General features: G+C 39.1%; 1 protein-coding gene across 1 annotated transcript in view; it reads left to right on the plus strand.

Moving 5' to 3' along the window:
- The window catches only part of Asxl3 (ASXL transcriptional regulator 3), a 170,786-nt gene that overhangs the window by 134,231 nt on the left and 10,274 nt on the right, over positions 1-26,281 (plus strand). The window contains exons 11-13 of the mRNA XM_028774885.1: positions 15,010-15,106; positions 18,281-18,386; positions 22,103-24,056. Of these exons, the coding sequence (XP_028630718.1) occupies positions 15,010-15,106; positions 18,281-18,386; positions 22,103-24,056 (2,157 nt within the window). The remainder of the gene's footprint in view (positions 1-15,009; positions 15,107-18,280; positions 18,387-22,102; positions 24,057-26,281) is intronic.

Consider the following 26,281-nt stretch of genomic DNA (forward strand, 5'->3'; position numbering starts at 1 on the left):
CCCCCTCCCCTTCCTCCTTTCCCATTTCTTCCTCTCTCTCTCTCTCTCTCTCTCTCTCTTTCTTTCTTTCTTATTTTTTTTAGAATGTTAGAGAAACTTGGTCATACAATTGTTCTAGGCATTTTTTTTGTTTTTTTATTGGAAAATTTATTTGTTTACATTTCAGATGTCATCCCCTTTCCCCATTTCCCCTCACTAGAACACCCTATCCCATCCACCCTCCTCCTTTTTGCACTTATACCATTTTAATTGCATGAATGTATTAAAGTCAGATCTAGGTTGAGGGTCTAGCAATATAATAGATGTAGACAGTCAAGGAACAAGCAAGACGATAAACACAAATAGTCAGAATAAGCAAGGCAATAAACAGAATCCTGCAATCACTCCCATGATCACTGTTTCTAAGGGTTTATCAGGATGACCAAAATATCTGAGCCAACTTACCTGTCCTAGACCAAAGTCATTTTCATGTCTGAAGCCTACTTCCTTGTTCTAGCCTAAAGTTTAGATTCCTGTCTGAAATTATTTCTTTGTTCTGGCCTAATATTTTGATTGCTACCAGAAATTACTTCTTTGTTCTAGCCTAATGTCAGATTCCTGCCTGAAGCCTACTTCCTTGTTCTTGGCCAATGTCATATTCCTGTCAAGCAGCCCATTTCCTTGTCCTTGGCCCATGTCAGATTCTTGCCAAGCAGCCCCAAAGGTTCCCTGCCTCTCCCTCTTTTTCATTTAATTAACAAGACTGAGCCAGTCTTAGGGCATTCTGAGAAGAATGCCTTCCTTACCGGTCATAGAACATGCATTATCAAAAGCAATGCACTTCTGTCTTAGGTTGGTAAGGCTCTGTGGAGAATCTTACTCATCCTTGGCTTGCCAGCCTATTAATTTAATAACTCTGTCTGGGAGTCCATTTTCAGGTTCAAGCCATGTACTTTGGCTGCCAACATGTTGATGTTGTTAAAGACAAACTTTAACATGATGGGCAGGAATAAAAGTATTGCCAGGACAAAAAGGGCTAGCATGATTAAGCTATATATGCCATTCTTTAGCTTGACCAAAATAGCAATACTGACCTCAGGCCATGTGTAATTTTATTAACAGTATCTACCACATCAACGCTCAGCAGAGCAGCATTCTTGAAATTTATAAGCTCATTATGTAAAGTTAAAACATCCAGACAAGCAAGGCAGCTTGTCCCATCAGGGGTATAGGTAAGCAATGGTGGATCGGGAACATATGTCTAATACAGATTTCCAGTCACCATTGTCAGGTCATTCAGCAAGCTCACAGGTCAGCATCATTCTTTGTCCTGGCATCAGCATGTCTCACCCGTCACTCTTGCAGCCACCATGCTCCTTCAGCATCCTGCAGAAAAATCACAAACAAATTCTGCCAAATACACTGCAAATGTCTTTAAACTTTTTCCTAATTATAATGACTACCACTGTAAATTTTAGAACTAACATGAATCCAATGGTATGTGGCATGACACTGGAGATGGCTTCTTACTCTTAAATTCTGAACCTCCTTCCAATAATTTGAATAGGAAAGAGAGAATCAATCTGGTCTTCCAAATGTGTATCTAAATCCTCTTGTATATTCAACACATTAGTAACATTTTTTGCTAAATGATTAACAAAAGTAGCTGTCTTAACTTCTTGTTTCAAAGCAATTGCTGAAGCAGTGGTGCTAGCAATTAATGTAATTAAAGCTGTTATACCAGCAATAATTAAGCCCACTACCCTCTTGCTTCTGCTTAAAGCATGATTCATTTCTTCCAGTACTTCCAAGTTATTTTTAGAATACCAAGGTTCTGTGATACTCAGGGCACTAAAACAAGAGCTGGTTGATAAATGTCCGTAACAGACATGCCAGATTTCAAAACAGAAACAAAATTAGAAGGTGTACAATCAATGCAACTTACATTAAATACTGTAGAAGAAACAAAAGTAATTTTAACTTGACAATTAATAGGGCATGAACACACGTGCTAACACCTGTTTGAAATCCAGATCCTGCCCCAACTTTATCTCTTGCTATCATAACATCATAGAGAACTGCAGCTAACTTCCATATATGTCTCTGAAAATGTTCAGAACCAGCCTTCCAAATGAAGACTGTTATTTCCAATATTGGATTAGTTTATAGACCAGTCCATAAATGGTCACATTTAAGAACAATACAAGAATCATTATAACTTCTCTTTTTGATTCTCTTTTCCACAAGGTCTTGACGCAAGGCAGCTTGTTCCGTCTGGGGTATAGGTAAGCAATGGTGGATCGGGAACATATGTCCAATACAGATTCCCAGTCACCATTGTCAGGTCATTCAGCAAGCTCACAGGTCAGCATCATTCTTTGTCCTGGCATCAGCATGTCTCACCCGTTGCTCTTGGAGCCACCATGCTCCTTCAGCATCCTGCAGAAAAATCACAAACATACCCTCTTCCCCATATTTAATACCTGATTGAGTTCATGCCTTATGCCAATAAGTGGATCCTTCCCTTTCACCTATGCATAAGTATGCCTAGTTGTAGAGTGCCATAGACACTCAGCAGAAAGTTCCTTGGCATCCAAATTTAAAATAAAAACTAAAAAGAACATGATTTAAATAAATTTGTGGTGTACAGGGATCTATCTTCCTCTATTTTATCTTATAAAGATATTGTTTTAAAGTTCCATGGGCACCTTCCACAGTCTCTTGTCCTTGGCAATTATAAGGAATCCCAGTAATATGGATAATGTTAAACTGCTGCCAAAATGTCTCAAATGTTCAACTGAGATAGTCAGTTCCATTATCTGGGTTTTTTTGTTTGTTTGTTTGTTTTTCATTATTATTATTATTATTATATACTTTATTTATCTACATTTCAGATGTTATTCCTTTTCCCTAATCCCCTCCCAGAAACCCCTTCACTGCCTTCCAATTTCACGATTGCCTGTAGCTCATTGACCTACTTTGAAGACATGGATGCTACATGGAGGAATGTGGCACACAACAGCAGCAGCAAGTGTTGGTGACGGAGGCAGAAGCTAAACCTCAAACCCACATTTTTCCCTTTTTTTCTCTTATTACACAGAAAGGACAGTAGGTAATAGTAGCCCATGGTATCCCGATGTTCTTTATAGGATCATTTAACTGAAGTACCCAGTAGGCAGGATTATACAAACACTGATTTATGTCGCATGATCTATCAGATAATGACACATTTTTAAACACACCAAAGTGAGTTTCTTGAATGATATTTTTTAAAGCTTCTAGCCTCCTAGCAATCAAAACCTGCTGTTCATAACCCATAGGACATGACATCCTATATTCTCTCCTTGTATTCTTTAAACTGTAGCATGTGTGGCCCAAAATAGACAGGTTTTCCACAAATAGTGTCTGCTTACTAATAAAGAAGTAATCGCCTGAGTATTCCTCACCTTCCCAGAGTTTGGCCTTGTATGCCACAGCATATCCAGCTTGACAGCTTAAGTGAGAATATATTTAGTTTCTTCAGGACATGGATTTTCTCTGGCTCAGGAGAGAGCTGAGGCCTCTGTGCAGGGTTTACCAGGCAAGCTCCTTTTCCCTTGAGCTTCTGCCCCTGAGTTTGCCTGTTTTGTTTTTCCTCCTTTTTTCCTATTACAGGTGTTTGCCCTCTGTTTCCCTGCTTGTCTAAGATCTCTTACTACACAAACACACACACTAAATCTAGGTTTCTTACACGATATCATGTGTGCACTGATTGTTTTCCTGAGTCTGTGAAACCTTCAACACTTCAAATAGCTTCTCTTCTCCCTAAGGAATTAATAGTGTGGGTTTACTTACAGTAGCAGTTAAAATAATTTTATGTCTGGGGAGGTCATCATAACATGAGGAACTATGTTAAAGTGTTGACAAACACTATATTAGAGGCACTTTACAGTGGTACAGAAGGTCTGCCATACCCTCTCACGAATATTTATTTATTTACTTATTTATTCATTTGAGACAAGGTCTCATTATGTAACCAATGGACTCACATTCATATTTCTCCTGCCTAGCCTCCCACTAAATAGTTATTATAAACCTGAGCTGTTATATCAGGACTGATGGTGTACATAGAAGTAAAAGAAAGCAAGCCCCATCTTCAGAAGCAGACTGCCCTTTAATTGGGACAATGAGTGAGTGGTACTAGTCTCTCCTCAGGAGTTGTCACATGTGGTACTTGGGTTTTATAGGACAAAAAGTGTTCAGATAAAAGAGCCCATCAGTTAGGTCCTTGCAGTTGCAAAGTGGTAGATGCCATGACGGAGGCTTTCTGGATCCAAATAGTCCACAGGTGTGGTCAGTGACATCAGCTCCCCTTTCCAGAGCTTCTCAGTTTACCCAAGACTTTTATAGCATTAGCTCTTCATCAGTTTCCTGAGAATTGTCTCTAAACCAGTGCTATTTGGTGCATTTTATGTGTATTTATTCATTTATTCCTTGCTAAAACATTGAAGTAAATTACTAGTAATTCCAAATTTACTGATGATGGAATTGAACTGTGGAGAGATTATCGTCATGGGCTCCAGAGGCCCAGCCAAAAGGGATTAAAGAAACGACAGCAGTGAGGATGACTCTTTTTCCATGCTGTCCCTTGGCTCTCACACACTTGAATCCCTGTTCTCCATGACCAGAGTCCTCTGCTCCCTGCCCTGCCTGACTGTGTATTCCCAGATCCTTGTACATCCATCTTGACCTAAAGGAATATCTACAACACCTCCATGTTAACTGAAAAGAGCACTTACATATAATACAAAAGGAAGCATTTTAGGGACTAGATCCTGCTTTGATGCTTGGACTGAATGTTTGCATCCTCCTGTATATTTATATTATATAACATATATATACATATCAAATATGTGTGTGGGTGTGGATTGTGTATGTGTGTGTGTGTATACACATATATAACATACATGTTGAAATCCCAACTCCAATGATGATGGTATTAAGTGTGGCCTTTGGAAGCATTATAGGATAATGATCAAGTTAGCTTGACTGAAGTAAGATCCAAGAAATAGTTCTTTCTAGAACCCACATCTACAGACACTGTGTATTTAGACTTTCTAGCCTCTAAAACAGAGAAATCAATTTTGGTTGTTTATTAGCTACCTGTGTATGGAATTTTGTTATAGGCATGAATACAAAATGAGACTGGGGTTGTTGCACACATTAAATTAATGACAGTTACTATTATTGGTTCTGGATTTTATTGAACAATAAAGAGAAAGAGACATCATTAAACTGAGCATAGGCTGAAGCAGATGCAGTAGGGAGAAAATGTTTTAAAGGCTCAAAGAAGGAAACATGGGCAGAGTGGAGCCAACATCAGGAGCTTCTTCTCACATCCATTCTCCTCTAAGGGCTTCTCTTGAACTGCCAACATGAAATTCTTTCCTCTTCTCCTCCAGGGCCCAGGCTCTTGTGAAAACAGAAGCTGTCTGTCCATTTCATGGTTCCTGGCACGTAGTTGATGCTTATGAAGTGTTTGTTAAAGAAAGGAGTGACTAATAGATAGTCCCTTAAACACAGCTGTTCAGAGTATTACAAATAGAAACAGTGACTCACTGGTTCTCACTACATTATAACATAACCTTATTTTATCTCTATGAGAACATGAGCTTACGTTTCACCAGCTAGAATACTCATGTTCAGTTTAACGGCTGAGTGCAGTGAAGTCTGCTTTTTCCCCCTTTTCCTCCCACAGAGGGAACACTGGAAAAAATTAAAATGGGTATTGCCTTTCAATAAATACGCACAAGCTACATGTGGTGTTGTAGCTCTATAATCTTAGAAGTCTGGAGGTGGAGGCAGGAGGATTGGGTTCATCCTTGGTTATAAATGGGATTCAAAACCAAGCTAGACTACATAAGTGACCCTGTGTCAAAAAAAAAACAACAGAAAAAAGTTATATGTACACATTTTCATGTTTGCTAAGATTTGTTCAGATTTTGTTATCTTTTGGTCATTCTGAAAACACTACTTCTCATAAATGCTTGTCAGATGGCCCCAAGGTGTGAGGAGCAACTATCTACAGATTTGTCAAGAGTCGATGTTCCATGAATATCAAAGCTTTCTATTCTAATTTTAGGTTAAAACTTCATCTGCCAGAGGGTTTATGTTTGTCTCTAGATGTTTTTATTTTACTTATTTTCACTGATTCTCCCACAGGCTGCTTTTCATCGGAACTGGCCGCTGAGGCACTATTGAAATTACCACACACTGTGTGGAAAATCGAGGACAGATGATTTATTTAAAAGGGGCTCAGAACATTACAAGTATAGGACAGTGTCAGTGGACAGTATTTGTTGTTATTGATGATATTGCTGTAGAAAGTAACTAGAACCCCATGCAAGCTTTCTAGTGGAGGCTGAGTAACTGAGCCCATTCACAACCCAATCTTGAGCTTTTCCCTTGCCATTTATTTTCTCCAAGTTTCTGTGTTCTTCAAACAACCACTTCCCCCATTATATATGTACTGAAATTTAAAGCTGAAATTATGAGAAAAACTTTTAATAGTTCTGTTAGAAACACATTTCATTTTCCTGGTCACTAAGTTAACAAATTACTATCCCATGTGTCTTGTTCTTCGTAATGGCTTGCCCAACATCTGACTGAGCATCATAAGATAGCTGAATGCGTGGATTGGATGCCATAATTTTAGCAAGGTGCTTAAGTTCTTTACAAAGTGATTGTCAAAGGGAAATATAGGTGTGTGTATGTGTGTAATATATGCCTATAAATGCATGCCCACATAATATATAAGCCATGTGAGTTCATGCATATGTACATATAATCTGCGTGTGCGCACACACACACACACACCCGCACATGCACACACTCACAATGTTGTTGATTATAAGGTGAATCATGTTCCTCCACAAGTCTTGTTTCCTTTATGCCACCAGAGGATCTTTTTTTGTTTCAGATCTCCTTTTCAATGCATTTATTCAAATCTCAATAATCAGATGCCCTGTACTCCTGCCCTCTTCCCTGCCGGAATTCCTTCAGGTTCGAAATGACATGTGGCCTCCTCCTGGGCACAGCAGATCTAGTTCTCAACCTTTTCTGCTGAACTTGGTATCTCGTTAGTTCTTCCTGGTGTTGAGTGCCTATCACAAGAGCAGCAGGCTGTGGGGAGAAAAGAAATCATCTAGGCATGGAACAGGGGAGGCTTTTATTATGAAAATCAGCCTTGAATCTCTGTCATAACAATTATGACACAAAAGCCTTCCACTTTTCCATCTACATGTTGATTTTTTTCATAATATTTTCTCTCCAAAGTCTCTCTTTTGTTCATTTTAATTTGACTCTGCGCATTATTTTTAAATTGGGTAAAAGGATGAAACTTACATAACTTTAAAAAAATCTTGTATGTCTTTATGTCTGTATAGTGAAATTTTCATTTTTAAAAAGTTACTTGTGCACATAAAGATTGGAAAAATAGAAAATAATGAAACTGCCTTCAATGAAATTTAAGTATTTTTATTTATTTGTTGAGAATTTCATACATAGGTACAATGTCTTTCTAGCTCATCCACCTCCTAACCCACCCTCCATCTCCTCTAAAACCCTCTCTCTAACATCCCTCCCAACTTCCTGCTCCCTTTTTGTATAACCTGCTGAGTGCACTTACTACTGCCCATATGTGCAGGAGTCTGGGCTACCCAGTAGAGCATGGGCAGCCTCTCACGGCTCGCATTCCTGAAGAAAAGTGGCTTTCCATATTGTCCTGTACACCATGAACTGCCTCTGTAGGTAGGGGTGCAGCTTCATTCCATATAACTACTTTGGTTATTAAATTCTGACATTCTGGTGATATCTTAAAAATTATTCCAAGTCCAGATCTTAAAATATTCTCATTTATTTGTTAAACAGGGATTTCATATGAAACACAAACGCCTCCTGGACTGAAATGGTTCGCTCCCGACTTTTCTCATAGATAGCTGTGTGTCATTTCCCGACTGTATTCTCAAAGAGTAACTTCCATAAGATATTGATCATTGCTCTGAGAAAGGATTATAAGCCAATAAGTTTTGTAGACAGTGCAGAATTCATTCTTATAAGAAATTCTAGTATATTACAAAATGCTTATAAAATATTAAATTATTTAAAAAAATAAATTGAATAGAAGGCACAAACTGTATTTTTTGGAAGAAAAGGGTTCTTTTTAGATGCATTTACCTAAAGTTATCTAATATATTAGCTGTTTTAGAATGCATAGTTGGGGGAATATTGGCTTAGTCTAATTTTGAAAATAATTCTCAAACATCACTTTCAAAGCATGCTTTAGCACATTCTTATCCTATTTCTGGATCCTGTTTCTTTTAGTGATTCTCCCTCTCTGTCTTTCAACAACAAAACTTTTATGTCTCTTTATGTTATTCTGAAGGAAAAAAAATCCCTCTTGCAAGTGAAACCTGAACATATATAGTCAGTTTCCCTAGCTGTCTACAATATCTGACTGAGTGGTTGGGTTTAAAACTGAAAACTCACTTTCTTAGAGAAAACAGAGTGCTCTCACTTAATTCACACCAGAGTTCTCGACCAAATCGGCTATAAGGGAGTCAGTGACAACAACTCATCAGAGCTGGTCACTTACCAGTATGACCCTGTATTAGAATCAGCATCCTGCTTAGTGTCCCACTGTTTGGGCTGCCTTTCCTCTAAAGAGCATATTGATTATTTTTTAATGGAAGCAACAGCTTGCTCATTGATCTGCATACTATGTTGACCTAAGTAATTCTAAGTGGTTTGGTGGGTGTTACCACATGCACAATTCAGCATTACTTGCCCAATGCTCCCCCTTACATCTGTGTTAGCACATGCTCCCCAGGGCTCGCCTCCTGTACACCTATGATGCTGCTTGCTCTGATTTCCTGACTCCTCCCTGACGTTGTTTCATTCTCCCAGCAGCCTCTCCTGTCCTCCTCATTTTTTATCGTAAGTGCTCTTCAGAAACCCTCTTTTATTTTGCTTAATCTTCCTTGGATATTCTCATACATAACTGTCTAAAATTAACAATCCCCGATCTAATTTCTTTCTAACTACTAAGCTTTTTTACGTGTGTGTATGTGTGTACATGTGCCTGTGTGTGGGTGTGGGTGTGTGTCCTTTACCCTAGAAACAAAGTAACTCACTGAACCTGGGTTAGTTAGGTTGGCAACAAGCCCTAGTGATGCTTCTATCTGTGGGGTGGGGTGGGGGTGGGGTTACACGTCTGGATGACTGTACCATTTATCACATCCAGTCTCAGCTCCTATCATGTTCCTCATGAATTATAGCAATCACTACATCATATTAATGATTCTGAGTAGTCTTTGTCTAAAGTGCTATTGTTCATTATAGTGGCCAATGCCAGTCACACAGCTGCTCCTAACTGGAGATGTGGAGGCTTTGTGTTGTGTGTATGTGTAGGCCATAAACCGATGTACAACTGAATAGCAAATAATTTTCAGGCAAATAATATTTGAAATTAGTTACATGTTAAAATAACATTTTAGATCGATCAAAATAAATAAAATGCATTCTTAGAAATAACTTCATATTTCTTGTTACTTTTACAATGCAGAGACAAAAATTAAATTCACACATGAAAATTATTTTTACTTCTGTCATCTCTACTCTAATGTATTTGCACATATTTAAAAAAAAGTCTGAACTGTTCCTGTTAAGTATTAGATTTTATCCTGATTAGCTTTCTAACTCTGTCAGTGGGCATTCTGAATGCTTCATGGAGTCCAGGGCACAGTAGGTCCTGTTGCCCGCCATGCTGCCTATAATATTGGACTGCCTCTCTCTTCCTTCCCTAGCTCAGTCATCTACTTTTATTCCTTGGCTTGCTGTTCCCCACATCCTCCCTGTGTGCTGTTCCCCATATCCTCCCTGTGTGACCACAGTTAGTTCCTTGTTAATAGTGAGTTCCAGGGAGACCAGCACACTGCTTACCTACTAACTTGATTCTTCTCATCAGGTTTTGGCTTCACATTGGACAACTCTGCTCTCTGTAGAATGAAATCTAAGTTGATTGTGTTTCTAGCTGCAATGTTGTTGCTTAATCAGTTTCCATTCCCAGCACCCTCCTCCCACTTCTCCTAATATATGTCTTACTATGTTGGAAAATCAACTGGGAAAGATACAAAATCAGAAAGAAAAAAAGAAGAAGATAATGTGAAACAATACATTAAATTTCGCAGTCTATGATGCCATCGCAGGGAAGTTAAAGGAGGAAGAACAGGAGTTTAAGTTCAGCATTAGCTACAGTTTGAGGCCAGCCTGGGCTATATGAGATGATGCCCTCCTCTCTTTCTCTCTCTCTCTCTCTCACATAAGTAATTTAAACGGTTATTTTATTAAACATGAGTTCAAATATTAGATAACATTGCAGTGTTTGTTTAATGCTTTGAATTCTACTTGCCACACACCCATTCCTAAATGTCTTTTTCACTGTTTTGGGTGGGTATTTTGTTTTGCTTTGATTTTTAAGTGCGCTTTCACTTTGGAGACCAGGCTGGCCTAAAATCTACTATATAGCTTAGCCTGTCCTCAAACTCACAGCAGTCCTCCTGCCTTACAATAATGTGATTACAGGCATGTACTAATACAACCAGCTAAATTGTTTTAATAACCAAATGATAAACTCATCAAGAAAGAGTTTAAATTTTTGTGTTAGCCCAGTATCTGTAAACAATACATTTTTCTTTACTCTGACTATTTTGCCTAGAGAAATTATTTTCGTAAGGTTTTTTTTTTCTTACTAATTTAAAAGGAAGCACAGCTGATCAATAGCTTAGCTAGACATTTCATCATGAGAGAAGATTTTTCAGAATGAATATTTCTATCATGGCTAATAAAAAACATAATTTATAGCTCATCAATAAATAACTAACCTTTCAGCAATGTTTATTGTTCAAGTTCATTAAAGTGTTATATCTTTCAGACAGTATTTTTAAAGGCCATAAAATTAATAGTGTATTTTAAAAGTTTTATTGGCACATATTTCTTAAGTCTGTTTTAGCTACACTGTTTAATTGTGCTGTCTCACATAGGTTGGGAACTTTAATTTTCATGTACTTTCTATTTGAAAAGAAAATGATTTTCCTCCAGGGCTAGCTTCCATGATCTACTGTGTGTTTTTATCACACTTGCATTTTCATGTGCTCAGATCTTGGGAATCTGTCAGAGTTAATCTTGATCTGCTGCTTCTTTGTGTCTTAAAATTAGTAACCAAGCCCCCAGCCTGGTGGAATATGTGAAACAGAAATTCTGTATATTTGTTGCCAGAGAGAAATTTCAAATCTTTCACTAATCAAAGTATGCATAGCAAGAAAACCATTATGAAGAACATTGGAGACTCTCTACATTGCATAGGCTGCTGCTGCAACCACTTCATGCATGTCCCTAAACACAGAACAATTCATATATTTCCCACTGTGCCTAATACATATGGACTCCTCACTGTACAGGTTTCTTTGCTTTGTGGGAAACTTAACCTGCTCCTGCTAAATTTATTTTAAATCTACCTGTGAAGCAAAGGTCCTGCTTCCATTTTCATCTCTCTGTGCAGTAGCTTTTCTCCAACAGCATGGAAGGCCTCTTTCAACCTTTACCCACATCCCAGGCATAGAGGCACATCACTGGACATACTTAGTAACATACATGGGAGGTCTGCTTGGCTTCAAGGGTGGACATCTTTAACCTACTCCAGCCAGAGTGATTCTGGGAAGTGTTAAGTCTCCTTCTGATATGCTCACAATATGCTTTCCTCCTTGACTCCAAAGACCTTCATCAGCCCTGAAGATCACCATGAATTATGTTCCTTTGACCATATGTCCCCTAACTCTACCAATAACATTCAATAATGACTCCACATCCACTCTTCCTTTTCATCTTTACACATTTGTAAGACTACCTTTGCAGGCATAGATCTTTAAGACTTTTCTGAGGTGTCACCAGTTTAGAGAGTTTTATAGGACCTCATGAATTTCCTGCATTGTAGATCAAGCTGGAAAACATCATGAACTGTAGATGGGAATTTAAAGGGGACACATAGAGCTGGAGGTCACTAACCTAAACTTTATGTTGACTTGAGAAGCACTCAGTAGGCAAGTTCTGGGCAGAGGTTTAAGACTCAAATCATTGGCTTATGTCCTATCTGAATTATCCCCCAGGTTGTTCCTGCAGGTTGCTTTCCAGATCTCTGAACTTAAGCAGAAGTCCAAGACTTTACAGGCTTGGTTAGGACTAGGGCAGACAATCGTTTTCCTGGTTGGCTCAAATTGCATGGGCTTCAGGACCTCAATGGAGCAGATTCCCAGCTTCTGGGATCATTCTAGCTCCTGGAGCACTTGCAGTGTCATACATGAGGACTACTCTGTCACAAGTTACTGGAGGGAGAATAAAGAAATGGAAGGAAGGGAGGGAGGGAGGAAAGGAAGAAAGAAAGAAAGGACAAAAGCAATAACTTACGGGTTAGCTACAGCCTGTGCCAGGCTCTAGCTGGACTTAACCCCTGTCTGACATTCCTTCCGTCTTTTCTAAAGTTTCAGGTATGATTATCCTCAGACCTGCTTTTCTGCTGGTAGATCTGGTGGCAGGACCCAGACACCACACCTGAGGTGTCTGAGCCTATGGCTGTCTTGCTACTATTCACCACTCTGATCCTACTTTGCATGTACCAGGAGATACATAGTAAACGCCCAGTGTTTCCAGAATGCTTCTGCCTGCCCCTCTGTGGAACAGTAGCTCTCTCCCTCTGGATGATCCCATTTGTGTAGATCTTTGCATTGTAATCCCACCACATGAGAGAAGGTGCAAGGTATCCAGGCAAAGCTTAGCTACCATAATGTTCTTAACTCAGTGTTTTGGCTGTTCGAATACTTTTATCCTGATAGGTGGTTTTGCCTCCATGTTACATTTAGAGATATTCGAACATACCTTTAGATGCTGCATGTTTGAGTGTTTGAGAGGGGTTGCTTCTACTAATTAGGCATGCTACTAATTTTTCTACAATGAACAGGGGTTCATGATCCTAAATAACAGTAGAATCAAAATAAGCAACATGTCCTAGTAGAAGTGATTCACCCAGGGTGGAGGTGGGCTTCTAATCTCATTGAACATAGAACTTGGAACACAGGCAAGTGGATCCAGGTACGAGAAAATTTTACTCTTAGCTCTCTGATCCATGTACTTTAGCCATTGGGAACTTATCACCAAGTAGCACTAGTGATTCAGTGGTTAAATTGAATTCTGAAAATGATATTCTATAATTATCCAGTAGACAGACAGAATGGCTGGATATTTTTCACAAAGGTTAAGACCATACATAAAGCTTTATGATGGCTACCATAATACTTACTTTAAAAGTCACTGTAACCAAATACCTGACAAGAAGAAGCTTGAGGATGGAAGGCTTTATCTTAGCTCATAGCTTGAGTACAGAGTTAATCATAGTAGGGACATCATGATGGTGGCCTCATGAGGCAGCTGACTATAACGGATCTGCAGCTAGGAGGAAGACAGGTGAATGCTGGGTCACATCTCATTTTCTACTTTGCATTTAGGATCCAACCCATGGGTGATTGCAGACACTAGAATGACTCTTCTTTAATTTAGCACAATCTAGAAACTCCTTCACAGGCATGCCCAGAGGTTTGTGTTCTAGGTGATTCTAGATTCTACCAAAGTGACCATTAGTATTAATCACTGCAAACACACAAAACACAAATGAATGGAAAGGCTCTAGAAGAAACAGAATCATTTGCTCCATGTACCATATACTGAGAACTTATGGAGCATGACTTTTTCTTCATTGCTAGTACCCACACAAAGGCAGGATATGTAAGCTCATGCTGGTTACCTAAAATGTATCTGTTAAATAATGTTAAAAACAAAGAGCAAACAACGAGTGAATGCAATTTTGTATAAAATGTGTTCAGAACATTGGCTAATTTAGTAGCTGCCAGTTTCTTTCTGGATGGTGATGCTAAGGATCTCATCTGTTACCCTCCAGTTCTTCATCAGCATTCTCAGCATTCCTGATGTCTGCCTTCTCTGAGTTTGCTTTTCCATGAACCAGCCTAGAACAAATATTGTGTGTTTTCAGAATCCATATTCTTCTTTACACCTGAAAGATGATTGATCTGATGATATATTCATGCAGTCATTGCATTAACTCTTTAATGCTTGACATTTATGTGGCTGAAGATAGAGTATAGAAAAAAGAATAAAAATTAAGATACTCTTACAAGTAAAAACACTTGTTGATGCCATGGGTTTGATCACCAGGATCCACATGGGGGAAGCAGAGAAACAACCATACAATGCATTCACTGATTGCTATATCCACATCACAGTATGCACACAACACACATATGTATGAGTGTGCATGCACACACATACACACATAGAAATGTGCACACATGTAGAAATGTGTGCACACAGGCACACACAAATACACATACACACATGTGCCCACACACACATACACTCAACACAAATTATTTGACAGATTCTTGTTCTGTCACCTAGGTAAACTTATATGCTTGCTCCTTGTATGGGTGCTGGCAAGATGGAAAAGACCCCATCTTTTTGTTCTTCACACCACAGCACTTCCACTTTTTGCACAGATTTGTCCTTCACTACTCATACCTAACTATGCATTCCGAGGCCTTCATCTTTCAGCCTTCTTCATACCCATTGACTTGATGCTTAGCTGCCTGACACTGCTTCATCCTTTTATCTTCTATAGTCAGCCCACAATTACAGTCAGGGACAGCACTAATTGTCTCTGTGCTGGAAAGTCGGCAAGCAGGATACATGTGATTGGATACCCAGGAGTCATCTTTTGTTGAGTTCTCTTTTTTTTCCTTCCTCCTACATCAGCCCTTAATACACACACACACACACACACACACTACTGCTCAGTTTTTGCTTCTCTTTTGCATGCTTTTACTTTGAATTATCTCTGATGGAATATTGTTTTGTCGGCTTATTTCCTAGATGGGAAGTGATGGAATTTTACGCCTCAGTACTTCAGCTCTAAATAATGAATTCTTTGCATATGCAGCACAAGGGTGGAAACAGCGACTGGCAGAAGGTAAATTTCAGTTTCCTGTTATTATGTGACATGCTAGAGCATGTGCAGTGTGTTAGAACACAGGTACTACATTTGAGTGTACAGACTCTGCTAGAGCACCTGGACAATGCTACAGTACACACACTTTACTACAACACACTATGCCGAGTGTATATGCTCGCTAAAGAACATATATGATGTTAGATCCACCCATACTGCTACAATGCATGTCCTATATTAGTATACACGTGCTCTGCGGGAACACACATACACACACACTCAGATACAATGCATGCACTATTGTCTTATTAGTTAAGATCTTATTGCTGTGAGACATCATAACCAAAACAACTCTCATCGGGGGCAGAGACTTAACTGAGGCTGGCTTACAGTTTCAAAGGTTTAGTTCATTATCATCATGGGGGGAAGCTTGGCAGCACACAGACAGACATGGTGCTGGAGAAAGAGTTGAGAGCTCTACACCTTGATCTGAAAGCAGGCAGAAGGATACCAGCTTTAGCTGGCAGCCAAGAGGAGGCTCTCTTTCACATTGAGTGGGACTTGATCACAGGAACTCAAATCCCATCCCTACAATGATGCACTTCCTTGAAAAAGGCCACACCCACTCCAACAAGGCCACATCTCCTAATAGTGTCACTTCCCATTGGCCAAGCATAGCCAAACCGCCACAACTGTGTTAGAGCATATGTACTACATTAGCATTCATGCACTGTGCTAGAGCAGACCTACTATGCTAGAGTGCATATACTATGCTACAGGCCATATGGCAGTGGTGCACTTGGTTAGTGGTGCACTGCTAGAGTTTACACACGGCTAGAGTACACACATGCTGCTAGAATACACACACACATACACACACACACACACACACACACACACTCTCTGCTAGAGTAGGCATACTATGATGGAGTAAACGCGCTATACCAGAGTACACATACTCTAGAGTAAACACACTCTGGAGTATACACACCAGAGAAGAGCACACACACTGTGTAGAGCACACAGCACTCTTACATACTCATAGACTGTAGAGCACATACACTGTAGAGCGCACAACACTGTAGTGTATGCACACGCTGTAGAGCACACACACTGTGAAGAGCACACAGCGCTGTAACTTCCTCATAGACTGTAGGGCACATACACTGTAGAGCGCACAACACTGTAGTGTATGCACACGCTGTAGAGCACACACACTGTGAAGAGCACACAGTGCTGTAACTTCCTCATAGACTGTAGGGCACATACACTGTAGAACACTGTAGTGTATGCACACGCTGTAGAGCACACACACTGTGAAGAGCACACAGCGCTGTAACTTCCTCATAGACTGTAGAGCACATACACTGTAGAACACTGTCGTGTATGCACACGCTGTAGAGCACACACTGTGGAGTGCACCTTCGCATGCTGTATTGAGCTTTATATATTTCTCTGATTTCCAGGCCTTTCCCACTCCCCTCTGAGACGCGTTTTCACTTAGTACAATTCCCCCCTCCTTTTGTTTCTTTTTTTCTTTTGAGAGTATTGTTTTTTTTAATTCCCTCCTTTCCTGAAGCAACATACTAATTCTTTGATGATGAAGAGCATTTTTAATATTGTATATTTTTTGAAGAATGTGTGATATACTGTAGACTTTGTACATACATTTTCATATATAAAATATTTCCTTGAAATTACAGCATAGTTTGAACCATTGTGTTTTTCCATGCTCTGGATTCTAAGAAGACTTAGACCCCCTTTTGCCCCAAAGCTACTGTCATCATTTCCTTCCTTTGAACGCAACCCAGAGTTTTGGATAGATTAAACATCTCAATGCAGCACATGACTCCCCTCATTGAGTTGCTGGCCCTGGTTGTAAACCTGAGCTTCTCCTCTAGAGGATCGCTCCAGCTCATGCCTTCTCAGTCCCCACAGGTGACTTCCTTTTCCCACACTACTATTTATTCTTATTGTATTTGCACTTTTGCTTTAACCCTATTTTATACTGAACGACAGGCCTTAAGAGGTCTGTAATATATCAGATTATTCCCTAAGCCTGTAGTCTCAGTCTTCTCGTGGCTTTTTATAGTAAAGAATGACCTTTTTAACATAACATTTTCTTTCCAACAGTACATTTTCTCCAAGCAGCCTTGCTTACCACCCGGGCCTATGCTACCATCTATAACCTTCTGGTTCTGACTGATCGCTTCCCTTTACCCCTGGTCTTTTTGCAGCATTTATAAATAACACTAGCTTGTTCTACACACTCTAAATTCCAAATGCTGTGTATGAAACCCAGGATTTCCCCCTTGCTTTTCTCTTCTTCCTTCTGCTTTCTTACTCTACTCTCACAATTGGGGACTCTAAAACTTGGACATTACCTGTGACTCTACTTTTAATCTGATACCTGTTAGCATCCGCACTGTTACTAGCCCACTTGTAACCTGCATCTTTCTCTCCATGCTGTTTGGCAGTCTTCACGCAGGAGAGCTTTGGTTTCTCCACCACTTTGTCGCATGTCTTTCCAGGCTATTTACCTGTCTGTGCTCTTCCCTCATGGAATGTCATGAGGTACTCTGATGTCCTGAAGGAAATGTTAATCTCTCTTTAGAGTGTGCATTGGGTAATTGGCTTTAGCCTTCCTTTCTTACTTAATTTCATCCTATATTCTGCTAAGAATTGACCACTCAAAAGGACATAAATATGCATATTCATGTCTCTGTGCCTTATGATTTAATCACTTACATAAGCCTGATCATCCTTTAAAAGCTAACTAAGAGTCAACTCCTAAGTGTAATCCCCTTTAATTGACTTAGGGAAAATTAAGTGCTGTCCTGTCTCTACTTTCAATGCATATATTATTCTTATGGCCTGTACAGGGCTTCTGACAATATTTCATAGTCCATTATGCACCTTCTACTTCCATCAGGATGATTTCCTCCAGGACAGTAGATGTTCAGTATCATTTCCAGCCCACAGTATGTAATACCTATGCTAAATGTTTTAGAGTTGGTCTAACATGAAATAAGCATTTGAGCGATGTTCATAAAAGGGGCAATATTACAAATGTGATCATTACACTTCTTACTTTTAACTTCCAGTGCAGTTTACTCATCTGAATGACATGTGGTCTTTCCAAATTGACAGAAGATATGAACATTTTAATTCAATTTATTGCCAATTTCTTTCTAGGAGAGTTTACCCCAGAAATGCAATTACGAATAAGGCAAGAAATTGAGAAGGAAAAGAAAACAGAACCTTGGAAAGAAAAATTCTTTGAGAGGTTTTATGGAGAGAGGTAAGTACTAGAGATTTTCTCTGATTTCTCTTAGAAGGAAATGAAAATGTAATTCTCTGCTTCCCATGGCACCCTCATACGCTGTAAAACTTAATAAACCTGTGAGAAAAGGCAATGGTCCCCCAGCGAACAAAATTGAAAGTAAAATTATAGTGGCATATAGGCACTTAAATTTTAAAAATGTGCTTTCAAGGTTTATAACATGTGCATGAAAAATCATCTTGGGTCTAAAATTACACGTCAAATCTCAAAGAAGTCAATTGTGGTTTTCTTAAGTGGATTTTGATAAAATTCCCTTAGTTTTTAGTCCAAGTATTTTTATTAATAAATATTCTGAAGACATGTAACTGAGGCACATTTAATTTGCATGCTTATCCACTGCAAAGAGTGAGATGAGGTGTCCATTCTAGTGTGTGCTTAGTTCTTGTGTTGGACAGAGCCTAAGATATCATCTTCCTTTCTATATGTACAGTACAGTTTGATTTAACATTTTTAGTGAGCATGTATGTTGGTTTATTTTTTTTTCAATTTACCATGTATATGTGTGTGATATATGTGTTCATGAAGAACATCCTGACACAGCACCTGTGCAGAGGTCAGAGAACAACTAACTACTGGGCATCTTCCAGGGTCTCTGCCGTTGTTCTGTATACTCCAGGCTAGCTGGTCCGGCAGCCTTCAGCCTTCTCCTGTCTTTTCCACCCATCTCACTGTAGGAGGGTTGGGATTACAGGTGCTCCCCCCATTCTTTCCAGCTTTTTGCATGGGTTCTGAAGGTCAGTCTTTGGTTATCATGCCTGTATGGTTAGGGCTTTTACCTGCTGAGCCTTCTCTCTGACTGTGCTTTTAAAAAGTAAGCAGTAGCAACCACATATATGTACAGGAGGAACTGAACCTGAAAGCAGTTTTCCCTCTGTATCCTGTTTAGCAGATAGACATTGTTTGGGAAGAATCTCTGTCTCAGACAACTAGATTTCTAGGAATGGAGATTCAGAAGCTATTAAGTTATAGCTCCAGGTCTTTGTAGAGCAAATTGTGCTGACTAATGTTTTTATAAAAGGTACGGAGATGGTTTCAGATAATGTCTTCTGTTTCATTCAGTTTCATTTCATAAACATCTTCTGTCAGTGGTTAAATAACCCCCAGGAATCTCACGTGAACTTTTCTGCAAATGGAAGGAATCTGTCTTAAAGGAGCTGTCTTTAAATGTGCAGGGGGGATAGCCTAGTCCATAAAGTGCTTCCTGTGCACATGTGAAGCTCAGTGAAGCTCCAGATCCAATGTAAATGGTGTTTGCAATCGCCCACTTATGATCTCAGCACTGGAAAGGCAGGGCTGCTTGTCAGCTGGCCTTATTTGTTTGATGAGCTCAAAGATTAGTGAAAAAACAGTATCAAAACACAAGTTGCATGCATACACAGCCTACAAACACACCAGCAAGGGAACAGGGCAGTCAGACAGATGGCTCAGCAATTAGGAGCACTTTCTAATGTAACTATGAAAATCCTAACACCCACATGGCAAACTATACATCCTGAAGACACCAATAACTCAAGTTCCAAGGGATTAGATGTCTTTTTTTGGCTTTTATACATGTATGTATATACACGATGCACTCATGTACACACATGTAAATAAATAAATAAATAAATAAATAAATAAATAAATAGCAAGGCCAATGTGACTAAGGTCTGAGGAGTAACACTGGAGGGTGACCTTTACTGTTTGCATGCATACACACTCATGTGCACACATGTAGCTGCACACACATGAAAACATACACATGGATATACACGTTCACTTTTTACTCACACAAAGAAGCTTCTTATTCAGCATGTGCCAGCTTTTGTGAATTGCTGTCATTCACAGTACTTCTAAACAGTGAGTTCTTTCTTTGATTTCTTTTGTAGGGTTCTTAGATGCACATATGCAAAAATAAGTAGAGATAAATTCATATAATTTCTTTAAGCATATATACAGATTTCAACACCTGCTTGAAATGTATTGATGGGGCAACTTTAGGAGGTGAACTCATAAAATCACGTTGTTAGAAGCTTTCTAGGTTATCCTGAAGCTTGGAAGCATGAAAAAGTGTGAAGGATAAGTCTGAAGCCCACCCATAGATGCATCCATGTGGACGTTATTATAAAAGTTAAATAGGTAGCAGAAAACATGAAGCTAAATATTATGGTCAGTATAATAAGATTCAATATGCTGTTCAAAATCTTAATTCCACAAATGAGTCTCATAAAAATTCACATGCATGCACATTTTTATCCAAGAAGTTTGGATACTCCCAGATTCCCAAGCACATTTGATGGAGAGGCATTGTCACGGATGACTGCTACCATACCACAAGTAAGAACTTTCCACAATCTTTTTCACATTCTGAAATACAAGATCATACCCTAGAGGCTTTTCTTGCTGTAGTCCAGTGAGTTTCAACTTGTGAGTCCTAACTCCTTTGGTGGTCAAATGACCCTCTTACAGGGGCTGAATAGCAGATATCCTGTGTATCAAACATTTACATTATGATTCATAACAGTAGGGAAATTAATACCTGGGGATCACCACAACATGAGAAAGTGTATTACAGGGTCATAGTCTTAGGACGGCTGAGAATCAGTGCTATAGACCGTTTCTAGGTTGTTTTTATTCTTTTTTAACTTCATGACATCACATAACTTGTCCTTTGATCTTTACTATCTTATTAATTCATATTGGAACGTTGACAAACAGCAGTAGCGTCTTCTTCTATTTTGCTATTCCTGCTTTACTTGGACTCCCCACTGTTTAGGAGGTCTACCACAGCATCAGACTCCTCTCAGTTGACTGATACCATTTTTCTTTTCATTGCTCTAAGGTTTCCTACGAATATTGCTATACAAACCTTTTCATTGCCTGCACCCTAGTGCTTTCCTTTATGTTTCTCTACCATCTGCTGCTGGTGTTGCAACTTAATATGAAGAAAACAGTGACTCACAGTGTATTTTACTGTATCTACTTAGCCTTGCTTGGGCACTCAACATTAGTGTAGATAATCTTGCAATTTTTCTCTGCTATCCTATATGGAAGATCTTCATAGTAGGCATGCACACACATTTGATTGACACAAGTATTATATGGTAGAATAACTTTAATAACTCAAAATTGTTTTATTATCTTCACATTTAATTAGACAATTAGATGGTAACATAAAGATTGAATAGAATTTCTTAGATTGTTTCTAAGATACCCAATCTTTGAAGATCATTTCAATTTTGAAATCTGGTATAGTTCTTTAAACTCTCATTTATTTAATTATTTCCATTGTATGCTTTAAAGTCTTCATAATTTTTATATTACAAAGACATATTTTTGCTTTCTGACTTAAAAAACACTTGTTGTTATTTATTCTTTCATTTTTCTAGCCATATTCTCTGATCCATTGTTATTTGTAACATCTAAATAAATTCCCTTTACTAATACTTGCTAAGATTCATAACCCCTTACTTATAAAACAAAAATCGCCTTTCTTAATTAGCTATAGTTTCTTTTAGGTATAATAGTAGCACTGAGGCTATATCAGGAACTACTTAAAATAAATTAATCATGTGGCTTAGTGGTTGTATGATTAAATTGATATATTTACCTTTATTGGATACTGAACTTGTCAGAGATCCAATCCATGCCTTTTAGTTCGTGGCTGTACAATGATGTTTCTACTTCTTCCTCAGATTGGGCCTGTCCAGAGAAGAATCTATGAAGCTTACTTCTGGACCAAACCATGAAGGAGCTGAAGGGTGTTCCTCACTTGGGGACTCTGGCATTCCTGGTACTTCTGCACAGTCTGCTTTAGAAGAACAGCAACCCAAAATCATGGAAAGTTCAGCTTCCTTGGAGCCTGACTTCTGCACTACCATTTGCCCTATGTTAGAGGTTCCAGTGAAGGATGTAATGACAGAATCAGAAACGGAAGACATCTTTATCCCAGAGGAATCTGTGATTCAGGAGGAAGTGGCAGAGGAGGTAGAGACGAGTATCTATGAATGCCAAGATGAAAATCTTAAGACAATTCCGGAGTTTTCTGAGGAGTCTGAAAGTCCTGCCACCTCTTGTGAAGAACCCCAAGTAGCAGCCCCAGAAGATAGTTTGGAGTCCTGTGTTGTAATGAATGATATTTTAGACACTTTACCTCACATCGAAGTGAAGATAGATGAGAAATTGGAATGTCCCCAGGAAGAAATGTCAGTTGTTATTGACCAACTAGAAATCTGTGACTCTCTTGTTCCTTGTCCTTCATCTGTCACCCATGTCCTTGATGAAGAACAGAAGGGACAAGAAACCACCATAGAGACCAGCTCTATGGCCCTGAGAGCAGGGCCATCTTCTTTGGAAAGCCAACTTCCAAATGAGGGAATTGCTGTAGATATGGAGCTACAGAGTGATCCCGAGGAACAGCTCTCAGAAAATGCTTGCATCTCTGAGACTTCCTTCTCCTCTGAGAGCCCAGAGGGAGCATGTGCCAGCCTTCCATCCCCAGGTGGGGAAACACAGTCCACATCTGAAGAGTCATGCACTCCAGCCTCTCTGGAAACAACATTCTGTTCTGAGGTGTCCAGCACTGAGAATACAGATAGGTCCAACCAGAGGAACCCCACCTGTGAGAGCCTTCCTGTGTCTCTGGTGTCAGCAGTATCTCCACTAGCCACCTCCCCTGAAATCTCAGAAGCATCACTTATGTCCAACCTGCCTCTGACGTCTGAGGCCTCACCAGTATCCAACTTACCTCTAACATCTGAAGCATCTCCAATGTCTGATTTACCACTGACATCAGAAACTTCCTCAGTGTCTTCCATGCCTCTCACTTCTGAGACGCCTTTTGTATCCAGTTTGCCAATTCCTGCAGAGACTTCTCCAGTTTCTAATTCTTCCATGAATGAAAGAATGGTGCATCAACAGAGAAAGTCACCTTCAGGATCTGAAGAAGCTATCTCTCCACAGAAGGAGGAACCTTCCATCCCCACCAAGCCCCTGGGAGAGAGCCTTGTCTCTCACCCAAAGACTTTGTCCACCATTCCAGAACCCATCAACATGAGTTCTTCCATGGTGTCTGAAGCACTTCCACCTGAAGAACCTCACAGTCAGACTCTAAGTCAGGAGGCTTGTAACTCTCATGTTGAAATGGAGAAGCTCTACGCCCCTTCCATCCCAGAACTTCCTTCTACAGAAATGACAAAAGTTAAAAACCATAGTGTTCTGCAAAGAACTGAAAAGAAAGGGGTGTCTCCACCATTGGAAGTTCCTGTTTTTTCTGAGGAAACTGAGACCAAGGGAAATGAGCTTCCTCTGGCTAAACTGCAGGAAAAGCAATATGTGCCATCAGTAGATAAGGCTACATTTTTAGAAGGCTCAAGAACCAAAATACATAAGCAGACCAGTACACTGAATCGACTGGAGACCTCCCATACTTCCAAAACATCAGAGCCCTCCAAGTCACCCGATGGGATAAGAAATGAAAATAGAGAATCAGAGATATCAAAGAGGAAAACTGTGGAGCATAGCTTTGGAATATGTAAAGAAAAAAGAGCTAGGATAGAAGATGATCAGTCAGCCCGGAGCCTAGCATCCAGCAGTCCTCCTGAGAAAGAGCAGCCTCCAAGAGAGGAGCCCAGGGTTCCCCCTCTCAAGGTATAGTGATTTAAAATAAATTATGATATATAATAAATGTGTAGATCCCCTTATTTAGAAACTGAATTTCCAAAAGTTAGTTAGATGCTTCTCTTTTTGGCCTTCACAAAGCTAACTATAATCTAATCTATTCATATTCACTCTAATATTAAACTGTCTTTTTAAAAAAACTGCATAGAAGAGACTTCAGAGATGGATCAGTTGTTAAGAACACTTACTACTCTTGCAGACGACCCATATTCAGTTCCAGCATCCATATCAGATATCTCAACAGCACCTTTAACTCCAGTTTCAGAGGATATGTAGGTTTCTGTTGTCTATGGTACTTGCAAGCACAATGAAGCACACACACATACACATACATTTTTAAAACCTTAATAAGCTATACACTGAATCCATGCAAGAAGATCTGAATTATCTATATGTTTAAAAACAGGATTTAGGAACAATGTAGAGGACGGGACCTAGAGGACCCTATATAACATGAAAAGGTCAGGAAATGTGTAAATATCATGTTATAGAGGAGGAACTTGGGGAAGTGTAAAAGACAGCTAAAGTTCCACAGGTTTGGAACAAGAGCATAGAGATGAAGACCCAACAAACATTGAATACCTACTGTCACGGCCATGGATAAACAAGTTGTGGGGCACCTCTGAATATTTCTTAAGCAAAGTTTTAAAAAATCATTATGAAGTGAGAGAGAATGCAGTAAATGCATCAATAAATCCAAGATTTTGTTTCCAAGATATTAACGAGCCCTCAGATATCACCAAATTATAAAGCTTTTTTGACAGATAACTCTCTTTTAGATACGTTGATTTTGTCCTGGATCTGTGTATCTTTTAAGAAAATACATGTGTTAAATAAGTTGTAGGTGAGTAAGAAAAATGAAAATTAAGGTTGACTCAAAAGAAATCTCCGATTACAAATTTTGCTATGCTCTGTTATATTTGTGGCCTTTGTCTATTCCAGTTTATGTTTGTACAGTGGATAATTTCCTCATCATAGGTCACTGTAGAATTAAAATCATGTTAAGCTGTTAAAAAGTACAGTTTTTTATTTTACTCTGTTACACACAATTTTATAGATGATTCAGGATCTTTACAAGGCTTAGTTTTAAGAGTGTACTTGTAGTTATTTCACTTAATAAAGCAGTGCCTATTAAATAAGATTCTAATCATTTAAAGGTCTGCTGCAAACACCAATTAATAAATTGCTCTGCTGTCTAATTTATAAACCATAGAAAGAAAAGCATAAATATGCTTTTTATATTTTGTTAGCTATTCCAGTGTTATTTTTCTAATCAGAACCTGATGTTCAGACTGCTATGCACTTTATTTAAATACATATTAATAGATTATATATATATATACATATATATATATACATATATATATATATATGGGATAGATATGTGTTTTCAGAAAGTCAGAAAGTAACTTATACCCTTAGCACTTGGCTTGAACCTCTTGATTAAGCAGATTTAGATGAAATTTTAATATTTTAATTATTTAGACTAAGAGAAATATTAAAAATAAAAATGCAATCCCTCTGGCAAATAGGTGATTCTTGGCTATGAATTGGAGGACAAGATTTATAAGCAGTTTGTACATAAGAGCAAAAAATTGCTGAGAGAGATGAGAAGTTATCTAGAGACTCAGAAATGCATCCTGGGTGGGAAGATGTTGCGGGAAATATTTTAAAAAGTGGTACCATCCCGTGAAATAAAGAGCAAAACACTGGTGGACTGGCTGGCCAGGCACTGGCAGGCAATGGCCAGCCTTTTCTCATTTCGTGGAGACTCTCTGACTCAGCGCTCTGACATCTCTCCGCCCAGCTCACTAAGTTCCCTCTGGTAGGTCGCTACCATTCCAGCCCCATGCTTCAAAACTCCTAAGCCCTTTTGTGGTGTACTTCTGGCAAATCCACGCTTTGCTGCAGTACCTTTCTCTCTGGAACTCAGTCTGAAGGAAAACAACACACAAACTTAGTTCAGAAACAGTGATAACTCAAATCCTCTGGTGGCAAATATACCAGGATTCACCATTGAAACCGAGAGACACTTGTTGCTCTATCTTGTCCTTTTGGTATCCCAGTCAAAAATCTCCTCTCCTTATTCTGCCTCCTCTCTTCCCCTCTCCAACCCAGAAGTTCTGTCTAGTTGCCCAGTGATTGGTTGGGTTAGGGTTAGGGTTAGGGTTAGGGTTAGGGTTAGGGTTAGGGTT

The sequence above is a fragment of the Grammomys surdaster genome, unplaced genomic scaffold (genome assembly GCF_004785775.1).
Source record: "Grammomys surdaster isolate TR1022 unplaced genomic scaffold, NIH_TR_1.0 243, whole genome shotgun sequence".
In the NCBI taxonomy this organism is placed as follows: domain Eukaryota; kingdom Metazoa; phylum Chordata; class Mammalia; order Rodentia; family Muridae; genus Grammomys; species Grammomys surdaster.